Source organism: Photinus pyralis, unplaced genomic scaffold (assembly GCF_008802855.1).
Source record: "Photinus pyralis isolate 1611_PpyrPB1 unplaced genomic scaffold, Ppyr1.3 Ppyr1.4_LG10, whole genome shotgun sequence".
Lineage (NCBI taxonomy): Eukaryota > Metazoa > Arthropoda > Insecta > Coleoptera > Lampyridae > Photinus > Photinus pyralis.
In genome coordinates this window covers 632,364-645,655 of record NW_022170250.1, presented here as the reverse complement: position 1 = coordinate 645,655, position 13,292 = coordinate 632,364, and the positions used below count along the sequence as shown (strand labels likewise).

At 37.4% G+C, this 13,292-nt stretch overlaps 2 protein-coding genes across 2 annotated transcripts; both read left to right on the top strand.

The window, feature by feature from the left end:
• Window positions 1–1,284: 1,284 nt before the first annotated feature.
• LOC116162010 (sarcoplasmic calcium-binding protein) lies at window positions 1,285–6,709 on the top strand. Its single transcript, XM_031475519.1, has 5 exons — window positions 1,285–1,501; window positions 1,599–1,934; window positions 5,721–6,056; window positions 6,108–6,248; window positions 6,294–6,709. The coding sequence occupies exons 2-5, from the start codon at window positions 1,833–1,835 to the stop codon at window positions 6,522–6,524; spliced, it is 810 nt and encodes a 269-aa protein (XP_031331379.1). The 5' UTR covers window positions 1,285–1,501; window positions 1,599–1,832; the 3' UTR covers window positions 6,525–6,709.
• Window positions 6,710–7,954: 1,245 nt separating this feature from the next.
• LOC116162173 (arrestin domain-containing protein 17-like) lies at window positions 7,955–9,723 on the top strand. Its single transcript, XM_031475720.1, has 6 exons — window positions 7,955–8,338; window positions 8,555–8,775; window positions 8,824–9,009; window positions 9,058–9,249; window positions 9,293–9,542; window positions 9,591–9,723. The coding sequence occupies exons 1-6, from the start codon at window positions 8,074–8,076 to the stop codon at window positions 9,632–9,634; spliced, it is 1,158 nt and encodes a 385-aa protein (XP_031331580.1). The 5' UTR covers window positions 7,955–8,073; the 3' UTR covers window positions 9,635–9,723.
• Window positions 9,724–13,292: the final 3,569 nt, after the last annotated feature.

Genomic DNA, 13,292 nt, shown 5'->3' with positions numbered 1-13,292 from the left:
TTAAACTAATGTTAGATTTTCCTTTGTTCCAAGCGCCTAAGTATCAAATTTCACTTAAATAGTTCCATAGATAAAAAAGTTGGCACTGCGCATGCGCAAAATAAAATTTTGAAACTAGCGCTAGATTTTCCTTTATTCCAAGTGCCTATGTATCACATTTCATTTAAATTCTTCCATAAATAAAAAAGTTGGCACTGCGCATGCGCAAAGCCAAATTTTGAAATTGGCGTTTGATTTTCTTTATCCCAAGTGCCTATGTATCAAATTTCGTTTAAATTCTTCCATAAATAAAAAAGTTGGCACTGCGCATGCGCAAAACCAAATTATTGAAATTGGCGTTTGATTTTCCTTTATTCGAAGTGCTTATGTATCAAATTTCGTTTAAATTCTTCCATAAATAAAAAAGTTGGCACTGCGCATGCGCAAAACCAAATTTTGAAATTGGCGTTTGATTTTCCTTTATCCCAAGTGCCTATGTATCAAATTTCGTTTAAATTCTTCCATAAATAAAAAAGTTGGCACTGCGCATGCGCAAAACCAAATTTTGAAATTGGCGTTTGATTTTCCTTTATTCCAAGTGCCTATGTATCAAATTTCATTCAAATACTTTTATAAGTAAAAAAGTTTGCAATTCGGTTTATAAATGGTCGAGATGCGAAAAGGGCACTGTGAATTTTGAATCGATTCGATTCAACTTTTGGCATTGCGTATTATATGGCTAAAGCTATGCCCATATTGAATTTCATGCAATTCAGTTCATAACTAACGGAGATGTAAAAGCGATCGAACATTTCTAAACAAAGTTATCGTTCACACGGACAGATAGATGGACAGGCAGACAAAGGAACAGACGGAGAGACCAACCGACAGGCGACAGATAGCAATGCAAAATTATAAACGATCTCTAGGATCGTTAATAAACGGCAAAAGTGTAAAATTATGGAACATGTAAAAAACGGTTTTTTGTTTTTTTTACAATAACTTTTTTTGTAAGCGGTACAGAAAAAATTCCTTCCTTGGTACAAGACTCGACACCATAACGAACCAAATAGCGAAAAAAGTAGAACAATAGCTCTTAAGATAAAAAACTAGTAGCGTCGCAAAGTTAGCGGACGGACGGACGGACGGACAAAGTGGCCACAATAGCACATTTTTTTTTTATTTTTGTGGAAATGCGCTAAAAATTGAAAAAAAATTGAAAAAAAATTGATTTAAAACAGAAAATTCAGAGTGTAAAAGGGAAGAACACTCTTAAATTCCTACATACACAACCCCAATTAGATCGGCTTTGACGGCGTCTAAACGACGGCTGCACCGTTGCCATATGCCTTTAAACCGCCCCACCAGGTGTTCCACGTTTAGGTAGTTCACATTGTTTGCCCATTTTTCCTTTTACTGCAAACAGAAAGGTTACCATCGGTCTCGGAAGCGGACGTTGAACAAACAATACACGAATGCAAATTTTTGTTTTCATGAAAGTGCCATTTTAATTAGTTGAAAGGTAATTATTTTCTGTTTTTCGGTAAATTGTCAAGAAAGTTACCTAACGCAGACCTTGACGTTTACTGCGCACTTAACGACTCATTTGAATTTCAAAGTTGCCGCCTAACGCTCATCGAATCCGATTGGTCGACGGCCACGGTGAAGATAAACGCGTAAGAGAGATAGCGAATACAAATACTTCTGGGATTGAAGAGGGAGCAGTGGGCAAATAAGAACGAGGCTTAAGTCAGTGACTTCTCCCTGCTACTGGAGCTAGAGCACCCGCGCCACAGAAAACGGAAAGTGGGTACCAGAGTTTTGTGTTGTAAACGCCATAAGTGAATGCGAGAATGGCATTATCAGTGCTACGTGGTGCGATACGTTCACTGAAGATTTTGGAGCGAAACTGCCCCAAATACGCAGCGAGTGCCGTTAATTCGACTAGAAATGTTGTAAGTAAGACTTCATTTCCAATTAGCAACAACGGCGTGATAAGTTTGGGCATGTGGTAGATAAATTTTTGACCTTTCTCAAACCGTATCATTAATATTTATAACTTTTGTTTTGCATTAACATGACTCTACAATTACCTTTCTACCTAGCCCCCTTCCCTTACATCCCGATTTTTTTCAAAACTGACCAGCTTACGTGACACGCCACACGGGCCAGTAGAAGTTCAGGGTCAATTATTGGCCCACTTTTGTTGTATGTAAACAGCGTGTTGCTCAATTCCTTTTTTGTCCTCAAACAGTCACAGAAAAACAGGATATTTACGATTGTGTAATGACAAAGAGTGAATTAAAACCGCACGTCTACCAACTTTTGATAACCGCCTATTATTACCAAAAAATGAGATAACTGATAACAAGGCACGTGGTTTTGAGCTAAAAAAACTTCTTTAAATGCGCGGATTACGTGGCGGGGCGCTTTTCCTAATCATATTTGAGCTCCAAAAGGGCATGTGATCCCAATCACGCGTTTTTTGAGCCGTTAGATCATGCTAGTATTGTGATCGTCACAGTTTCCCACATTTCAGCTGAATGGAGCAACAATTATGAGAAACTTAGATCTTGTGATGCATCAAACACGTATTCAAAACTCCAGATCTGATCTCTTTTACTATCCAATTTGCAGAAAGTTGAAATAACTGAGTTGGTAATTGTTTGGAGCATTATCAACATCGACAGGATCAATATCACGTACCAGTTTGATAGTGAACGTAAATAAAGACTTTTGTGCCCAATTGTTTGTCGCACAAGAATTACAATTCATTTTAATTGTATCAATAAGTTGCTTTACCTACACCTGATGTAAAATCGTACAAAAATATGGCAGCACCTACGTCTCTCTAAAATTCCAGCAAGACGGAGCACCCAGTCACATATAGGTGACTAGATTAATCATTTGCCTCAAATTATATATATCAACTTCATTGTTCTTTAAAGTAGAAATTTCGAGTATAAACGAAGTTTTGAGATAAGTACCTACCTCGGTACCTACCCACATTTGAAGTCTATCGTGTTTACAGTTGGAAAAAAACTTTGTTGATCCAAAATAAGTTAATGGGAAATATGAGGGGCAAAAATGTCGCCAAGGATTTCGCCACTTGAAACTCTCCTTTGAAATGGTCGATCAAAAAAATCGGAAATAGGTAGGTACACCCCAATGGGAAGAGAAAACTCGTCCTCGAAAATTCTCATACGGGAGCTGTCCCGGAAAACTCTCCCCAAAATGTTTGCTCGCCAAACGTGAACTCCGTAAAATTTGTTCTGTTCAATTCATAATTCATAAGAGGAGAAGGAGATTTAATCTCCCGGAAAATCCCCTGGGCAAAAATTCGTCTTCGGCAAATTCGCTTACGCATAATGTGGAAGATTACCTCTATATTTCCTCTTCCTTTTAAAGAAAAATCATCTCGTAATATTCTTATGGTAATATTAACAACCAAAGTGTATTCGCCACTAGAAATTTCCACCAAATGTTCTCCAAAAAAAGACCGTCGTAATGGTCTGCGTTAGAAGAGACTCATTCTGGAAAATTTGCTCACGTTTTCGCGTTTTGTCGAAAAACCCGCCTTTAAAAGAATTCGGTCTCCGAGAATTAATAAAATAATAACTAATAAAATAAAGGCAAAAAATAAATAAATAATTTTCCGATGGCCCTTAAAATTCGTTGCGTACTAGAAAATCATTCCCCCGCGAAATATTTGGTCTCAAGAGAAAGTGGAAACTTGCCCTAGAAAATTCGCTACGAAAACTCTCAGAAAATCGCCTTACGGAAAAAGTCGTATTCCGAAAATTTGTCCGAAGAGGAGACTTACTCTGAAGCTCGCGTTTAAAAAACCTCCACCATATCCTGTCGTTTCCTTCCAGAGAAGCCACTTCGTAATTTTCATAGGTAATATGCTCCCTCCCCCTCCCCTTCACCCTCGTAATATTCACCTAAAAATCCGTCAGAAATTGATATTGAAGTAATTTGCTCACGCGATCTCTCCTAGAAAACTGAAAAAGACACCAACAAAATACACCCCTTAATTTGTTCCATACGGAAAATTCATTCGTATCTAGAATATTAACCTCCAAGAAAAAGAGAAAACCTGGAAAGTTCTCTCCCGGAAGATTCGGCCAGGGAATATACAATATTCATCGCCACAGTGCATTCGCAATTGACCCCACAAAATTCGTCCCCTACTTGAAATTCGTTCACTTCCAAATATTCGTATTTTCGGCCAATACAAAGAGAAAACTCTTCCAAGAACATTCATGTCAGTCTTCCCGAAAAATTCTCCCACGGAAGAAATGCCTAAGGTTTCCGAAATCTCCAAGTACCCTAAAGTCTCTTAAAATCCAAAGCTTTTGAGACTTCCCAAAGTTTCCAAAAAATCCCTACGTTTCTCTCATCTCTAAACGTTCCAAAGTCTCCAAGGCTTCCAAAAGTCCTAAAATCACCATAGTCACTATCCAGATTTAGTCTTCAAAACTGCTAAAGTCTCCAAGGTCTGAATTTTAACCTGCTCCATTTTAATGATGAATACCCTGACCATTTCAATTTTCAAGGTACCGCCCCCCTAGGTATAATATAATTAGAAATGAAGCTATAATTAAAAGACTATTAGAAATTAGATTATGACACAAACAAGAAAACCCTGCTGATAATTAGTTTAATTATTAATTGCACTTTATTCTTGTTTTTTTTATCGACTTCGTAACATTTTATTTTTGTAAATGTGATTTTCGAATTGGGAGCGTCCAAAAAGATCGAAATCTTTGGAAAACTGGAAAGTGGAATCACAATAAGTTTCTATTATTCAACCCGCCCGATTTCTCAATTTTGTAGACTCGAATTAGACCATTTATCTCTTTCCAGTAAACATAGATAAGAGAAACTAAGCGAGATAAACCAACCAAACGTTGATAATTGTTTATAAACTTTCGCTTAAATGTCATTAACATTCGACGTGCATAAAAACTCCTAATTATGCAATTGAATATGCGGGTCAGAAGGGTCGTTTTCAGTATGTACAGTTAAACACACTGGAAGGAAGTTTGCATTAAACGCAATCAGTCCGTTGAAGTTAATATTTAAATTCCACTTCGTCTTTCATATTTTTCAAAAGATTTTTATTGTTATTACAGTTATTAAGCTATTTCAACAAATTTGATTGTAATAAATATTAAAAGATTATAAAACCAGCCAAAAGAGAACAGTAGCAACCACAAAAATTACATATACTTTTACAGTGAATTTTCATGTTCGTTTTATAACCCAGATAACATTGGATAGGCATTCTTAGAAGGTATGCGAATATTCCAAATATTCATAAAATGTTCAGTGAATCTTATATACCTAAGTTCGTTAACATATTCCAAGAATATTCAGTAAAATGAACTGAGAACACACTATAAATATATTCCTTGACTGATCAGAATATCTGAGATATTCCTATTCTCATATCCCTATTATATCTCACAAGGGACGTACCTATATATTCTAGGTAGATTTAAAACATGTTCAACCTTTCTGAATCGTCCTGGTATATTACAGAAATATTTGATGTTATCTGGGAACATTAACATGAATTTGCAAAACATTTTTTCTTTAAATAAATAAAATATTTATTTTAATTTAATATTCATGTACTTTGCCTATATGGCAAGATGTAGAAAGCGCGGACAGCCACTAAAACATATAGCGACATACCGTTGAACTTATGAAATGAATTCTTTTTATTTTTACAGGCGTCCGTTCCAAAACGCCACCTGCTCGATCCACGGGCCAGTTTCATAAGCGTCAGAGATTACGGCAAACATGTCAAAAAGACAGAGGCGAAGAAGAAAGAATATTCGTCCTCCGAGAGCGAGTATCAGTCGAGCTCCGAGAGCGACAACGAAAATTTGGGCCATAGAGGCGAATCGGACTTTTGGCGCCGGAAGATGCGCACATTCCATGGAATTTTAGATGTAAATAACGACGGGGTGATATCCTATGACGATTTCAAACTTTTAGCCGATAGGTTTGTGCAATTGGGACATCTTAGTGATAAAATTAAGAACGAGTTTCACGAACACATTAAGGTAAGATGCTGTGTTATGGCACGGTGCCGGTTCTAACTCTTTTTCTTGCAGGATTTGTGGGAGAACCTCTGGGGGGAGATTACGCCATATAATTTAGTTACAGTTGAAAGGTATTTAGAAGATATGCACCACGTTCTGAATGACAAGGCGCTGAAGAAGAAGGTGCACGGATTTCTGCCATTTTTATTTCGAGTAAGTAACGCGGGCAGATTGTGCAAGGTTTTACTCATTTTTCAGGCCATCGACAAAGACAACAATGGGAAAATTACGGTGGAAGATTTCAAACTGTTCTTCGAGTGCTTGGGACTGAAGGAGGTGGACGCTGTATTCTCATTCAGAACAATTGATTCGAATGGAGATGGAAAGCTGACTCGCAAAGAGTTCATCTCGCACGGGAGACAATTCTTTTTGACTGAAGATACAGAGTGCATTAGTAAATACTTTTGGGGACCATTGGTTGATCACTAGTTATTGTGTAGGTGTACACTCACAGTTAGTCAAGTGTCTGTACTTTTGAATCAAAGTAATTAAGGCTATTATTTTACCTAATTTTTAATTGGCTGTTGCCCTAGTTTTTAATTGGCGTTTTCTGCCATGTTTTTATATAGTTGTAAGTTTTATACCGCAAACTAGTAAACCTTTATACAATCCCAGTCTGTGATTTTCCATCAAGATCTGTTTTGCGTGTCAAAGTGTTTACAAAAATGTGTAAACAAATATAGCAAACGAGCTTCTGGGTACGGCTATAGCTTGCCATTGCGCAGTATATGGCTAAAGCTATGCACATCTTGAATTTCATGCAATTTGGTTTATAACTAAGGGATCCTTATTCTTTGGCCTACATTACCAGTTTAGCTCAGATCTACAAATTTGATAAAGAATCCACCTGCAAGATTTCATCGTAGGTAATTGGTCGATTCGTTTTCGAGATATCTTTCTAACGAACAGACGGAAAATAATGAACTCTTTAATAATCAGATAATTGGGAAGGAAGAGAGAGGGGTAAGAGGCGTGAGAATGCTGGAATGATTAAAGGTGACGTAAATAAGGGATGCACGATGAAGGCGGCGAGAACATTGAAACGAAAGAATCGAATATCAATCAAATTTTATTGACGTCATTTTCCAAAAACTTTTTACACTTGAATCAATACAAAAATAAAACCTAAAATGGATGTGTCTTTTCTTCTATTTTTTCTAGGATCATCCACTTCTCTCCTCTCCCCTTCTCTTTCAACAGTAGATCAGTGGTCCAAACTACCGAATCTCGGACTCACTGGGGAAAAAAGCCACCGCCTTTTTCAAGCATGCCATAAACCATTGTGCCCTCATAAACCTAGAAATGGGTAGCAAGGGGGTAAAAATAGATATCCTCACAGTCAAGCTGCACTGAAGGCGTTAGTAGCCCGTATACTTGCTACTCCAAAGTAGTATGGGAACTCGCAACCGTATCACATACATACCCACTACCAATGCCGCCTATCCGTTACCATTACCACTTGTACACAAATCAACCACTGTATTGGATGCATAGGGCTATAATAGCAGTACATGTACTGTATGGTCTAAGCATAGGCCTGAATGGGACATGGATTCAATATCAAAAGGACGTGAAGGCGACATGAAAAAGATGGGAGGGCGATTTATAGACTTTTACTTCGAAAAATCACACACTAATTAATATATAGTAATGATATGGGAAGAGCATTACAGAAAATGGATGACAAATTCAAAAATCAATCAAATGAAAAATAATGCACACAAAAATAAAGAAAAATATAAATAAATAGGCAAGAGAAAAAAACAAAAATACAATAAAACATGATTTCACAAAAAAAAATTGCTAAAAGAATTTTAGTAGTGACAGTGAGCGATAGTAGCTCTTCCGTCATGACAGTAGGTAGTTCACAAAACCAAAACTATTCAGTTAACCTCCACGCGTTGCGAAATGAATGTTTTTTTCCTCTCGATATCTTCAGAGTTCAATTTAAATGTTCTAATTTTAGGACAATTCGAAAATGCCCAGTGAACTTCGCATTTACCTCGAGAATCCCAACAATTACTACTATCCCGGTCAGTCGGTCAGCGGAAAGGTAGAATGTACATTCACGTCGGAGAAAAAGGTTCAGGGTGTTTTCGTAAAATTCAAGGGGGTGTGTACGACGTCTTGGACCGAAACCGAGACGTATTACGACGACTTTTTCAAAGAGGACCGAACGAGGGAGGTACCTTACAGTGGAGAGCAGACTTACTTCAGTCGAGAATTTAATTTGACAGGACCAGGTGAGCATAGTGTGCTTTGTGAAATGCCGTTTTACTTTTAATTATAAGAAAACCTATTAACATTAGTAAACAATTATCTGAGATATTATTAAATTTAAAGGTACGTATTTTTTTTAATATTTTTTAAGCAAAACATTTTCTTTCTGGTTTTTATGAAGCACCAAAAACATGAGTTGATTGTGCTAAAACGTAAGTTTTATACTCTACTTTTTTAAGGAGGGGATAGTGTAACGCTCCCCCCTGGAAAACACGTGTATCCCTTTTCCTATGAATTACCGCATCATTTACCAACGTCTTACGAGGATCCAAATGGTTGGGCGAATATAAGATACACTGTTAAAGCACGGATTGGACGTTCGTGGAAGTTTGATATCGAATCTGTTGCCGTTTTTAATGTCATGTCTCCTCTAGATTTGAACACAGAGCCTCGAATTAGGGTGAAGAGTTTGGGTCAATTCAATATAGTCCTTACTTTGGTATTGCAGGAACCTGTAGAGATATCCGTGGATAAAGTGTTGTGTTCGTGTTGGTGTAATAATAACGACGCTCTGACGTTCACCTACACCCTGCCCACGACAGGTTACATACCAGGTCAGACTGTTAATGTGGGAGTCTATGTACAGAATCTCACAAATGTCAGCGTTGAAAGAGTAAAGTTTAAAATAACCCAGGTGCAAATGCAGGTGGTTCTATACTGATAACGCATGCGAACTTTACAGTTCATCGAGTACGTAGTGAATACGCCAAGTACCAAAACAAGAACTTATGATGAATTGATAGCAGAGTCCTTCGATGGCGGAATAGGAGCACATGGTGAGAAATCCTGGACAGCTACTCTACTTATACCTGCAGATAAGTCGTTTCCCAACATGGCCGGGTGTGAACTGATAAGAATGTCGTATCGCCTAAAGGTAAACTTGAATTTCGCGTTAGCTTGGACTAACCCATTTTTAGGGGGTTGTATACATCCCCTACCCGCATACTAATTTATCGGCGTATGTTCCATTGGTAATAGGCCACGTTCCGCTGGCAGGAGTAAACTTTAATACAAGTTTAGAGCCACCTACCGAAGAAAGATTGCCCTACATTGACGCTACAGCGCCCCCTTCAGAAAATACATCGCTCGTTACACCATTTGGAAGAAACAATTACGGCGCCATTTACATTAATCCTGCAGCACCGGACGACGAAGAAGACTCGACAGGTTGTATACTGCCATTCTCGACCAACGAAATTGTTTGTGTATTTTTAGCACCACCAAAATACGCAGAAGTTGCACTCTTGAATGGTGCTTGAGGCGTCAGTTTTCTCATGTTTTTAGTTATAGTCATTTTTGTTACATAATTTGTGCCTACTGAACTAAACAGAATAAAAATATATTAATATTTCGTCGCTTTATTTGGAAATCCGGTGCTTTCAGAAAACCCCTTAGGCGCCTTCTATAGAGTTAATAGCGAAAAACAGTGTTGAAGGCTCTGGAAAAAATCCGAGTAGCAACTACGTAGCTCTTGTAAACACCTACCTAACTGTGGCTACCGTAGTGTTCTATAAAGAACCTATACCTACCACTTTCAAAATTGCAAAGCGCCTAAAATTCATCTAAGAGATTCTGGACGACACTTTGTACCTTCTAGCAAAGAGTACTCTTTGCTTCTAGTGCTTGTACCGCATTTCAGAAATCTTAAATGCTTTCATAAGACTCCCTATAAACTTTGCAGGGCTAGGCAAGCGCACAATACTTTGAAAAAGACTTAAGAGAAGTCCTACAACCCTTTGGAAAGGACACGGAAAGCATCTGTGCGACTGTATAACTAAGACACAGTCCTACTGCAGAAGGTAGAGCAGTATTTAGATTTGGTTAACATTAGTTTTGGGACGCGAACAATTAAAACTACTAAACTTTTAATTATGTTTATTTCGAGTGGATTATTTTATGAAATCAACTGTTCTACATTATCCTTCGTTTTATATCGCCAGTAGCAGCTGTACACCGGACTTCTTCAAGTCATGTTTCAATAGGTCTCTTCCAAAGTGTTAAAAGCTTTAGGCCGGCTCGTGCTTTCCCGACGCGTCCTCATTCCTTACACTTTCAAGAGCTAAGAGAACCTACCCATTTCTAGAAGCCGTACAATCTCTGAGACAACATTCTTTAAATATGTTCAAGACTTCAGAGTCTATTAAGCACGAGAAAGCTCTGGAACAGTTCGAAAAAAGCGTCTCCAGCACTTTCCAGAAACTTAATGTGCGCTTTCCAAAGATTCCTTTGACCCCTCTATAAAGACCTTTTCGGGCTAATGAGAGCAAAGTCAGTTTTATAAAAGACCTAAAACACTCTCAAAAACGTTTGGGAACTCTGGGCAATTAAAATGTCCGTAGATGCATAGTTAGGAAAGTTGGATTTGGTTGATAAATGGTAACGCGAGGATCAAAATTATCCCTGAAATTATCTGAACATTCGCACAATTTATGAAATCGTCAGAATTATGCTACACGTTTTTAGTTTTTTATCCGATTTGCAAACTGTACAGTCGGTCCTTTTCTTCACACTATTTTCGTGGTCACTATTCAGTAGAAGTGTTCTGTAGGTACTTAAGCATGTTCTAAAATTAGAAGAAATTAAATCCGTTAACGTCTAATAGATTACTTGATCTACACTGTTAGGCTTCTAGTTTGAGGACTGTTAAAATATTTTCTGGATTCACTTTGCCTTTGAGAGCGTTCCATTCTCTTTCCAAATCTTAGCGAGCTTAAACAGTCACCAACAATGCTCTGAAAAGAGTATGACAAACAGTTGGCGCACATTGTACCTATTCATTGTAATAAATAAAACTGTAATTTTTAGGTTTGGAATTAGGAAGAATTAAAACTACATACGCCTTCGATAATCTTTATTTAAAACTAGCCGACCCGACGGACGCTTTCCTTTTTTTTTTAGCTATGAATACCTATTCAATTCGGACTGGAATAAATAATTACAAAAAATCATTTTAAAAAATTTGCTGTGGCTAGCACAGGTACCACCTGCGCATGCGCGATTCTACCCTTTTATGTCTAAGAATATGTGTACCAAATTTGGTTTAAATCGGTTCAACCGTTTAGCCGGAAAAGAGATTTTGACACACTTGCCCCAAAATCTCCCAAAAATAATAAATAATAAACGCACTCACTTCTAGTTGCTTTTGGCGATTCAGAGCTAGCAACGTACCTTTTTTTTGCGCCAAATGCCGTAATTTGAAAGCAATTATTGTATTTCTGGATATGAGTCAAAAAATGTATAGAATCTGTCCCATTTCCGGAAACCAAAAAATATAGTGGCTCTGGTGGCGGTACCAATGGCGTCAATTTCGCTTGGCCACTGGCGCAACATAATCCCGGGGCTTCTGTAGCCTTCCAATGTGGACACACAAAGTTCTTTGGTCTAATAGCAACTATTTACTGTAAATGTTGGTACGTCTAATTAGTAGCATCTTGAAAAAACTAAAATTCAACTGAAAATAGAAATTAACTCCCTTAGTGTTTCTGTATAATTATGTATACCACGTGTTTAGTCTATCAACATTCAACACTTACCAAAAATGGATATTAGGTTAATCAAATTTTTAATTTAAAAGGCGTGATTGCGGTGAAATAACCTCGAAACTTCTCAAAAAACTCGTACTGAAATCTGGATAAACTATCCGATCGAATTGACAGCACACTATATGAATAAATTAATTTTTTCTCCAACCACCTGAATAAGACACTATTTTGTGACAGTGTTCGGTACGTAAAATTGACGTTTTGCGGATTAATCGCTTTCACCATGGCAACTGTACAAAAAGTGGATACTTTTGGTCCTAGTACCAAAAAGAAATTGACCTTGAAAGTTGGCCAATTAAAAAATTACAATGGCGGAGATATGTCACATTGCGACATCGTTTTACATTGCAGGTTGTAAGATATTTCTATACATACAAATCAAATATTTTTGCATATTCAATGCAAATAATGCTGTTACCTATACGTATGTACATGTATTGAAAATGATTTACGCTCGCTATTTTTATTTAAACCATGTGTAACGTAATTTACATATTCGGTGAACGTAATTTTAATACGTACACACCCCGCCGTCGCGCGTAACGCCATCTACAGTGTGAGCAACAATGATTGAAGCGTGCGTCATCACCGCTTGTTCCTATTAATATCAAAACTACCTTCTTTGTATGTAGTTGTATACGAAAATGACGTTCTGCGCTGTCACAGTGACGTGCGCCTATTCGTATTTCGTATCTTGTATCAAATCAGCATATGCTATGAGCGGCACATTGCCAATTTAGCTGAAGCGGCACGCTTCAATCTTTGTTGCTCACTCTGTACTTCAGACCCATTGCACTATTATCTGTCATTTTGAATTCAAAATATGAAAAAGTTAATTGCAATTAATTTTAATTAAAAAACTATGGTAAGCTTTTTATTTCAATACAAAATATAACAATATTAATTGTGTATAGAATAAAATGACTGAAACTGATAGCGACATGGATTGCACTCCGCCAGAGATTATAGAAACGGCAGAACATGCTACCTCAAGATTTGCTCCCTACAAAGTCGCGAGAGGTGAGAAGTAAGAACGAATAGGTTATAAGTTAACCTAAAAACTAGAGTGGCATGACACGTGAGGACAAGAAAGCAGAAGTTCTTATACTATAGTAGTGAAACTGTGACTGAATATAAATTCGAATATAATTTGAAGTAAAGGGGGTTGGAGAAAAAATGTTATGTTTTATTCGTACAAAAAATGCGTTTTCGGGACTCGGTAGGTAACTGACATTTTTTGTACTAATGAAACAAATAACTATTTTGACGGATATATGCCGATCCATTGCCGATCGATAGCTGGTAAAACAATTTCCGTCGCACCGTCTAACGCGCGATAGTCGATAAGTTTTCTCCAATTTTCTGCTCGATTTTC

Bases quoted from the DNA above. Each gene is read 5' to 3' on its own strand.
- LOC116162010 (XM_031475519.1), top strand. From the start codon at position 1,833: ATGGCATTATCAGTGCTACGTGGTGCGATACGTTCACTGAAGATTTTG. The intron at 6,057-6,107 runs GTAAGATGCTGT...TTTTTCTTGCAG, and splicing joins AGTTTCACGAACACATTAAG to GATTTGTGGGAGAACCTCTG. The intron at 6,249-6,293 runs GTAAGTAACGCG...CTCATTTTTCAG, and splicing joins TTCTGCCATTTTTATTTCGA to GCCATCGACAAAGACAACAA.
- LOC116162173 (XM_031475720.1), top strand. From the start codon at position 8,074: ATGCCCAGTGAACTTCGCATTTACCTCGAGAATCCCAACAATTACTAC. The intron at 8,776-8,823 runs GTGAAGAGTTTG...TTGGTATTGCAG, and splicing joins ACACAGAGCCTCGAATTAGG to GAACCTGTAGAGATATCCGT. The intron at 9,010-9,057 runs GTGCAAATGCAG...CGAACTTTACAG, and splicing joins TAAAGTTTAAAATAACCCAG to TTCATCGAGTACGTAGTGAA.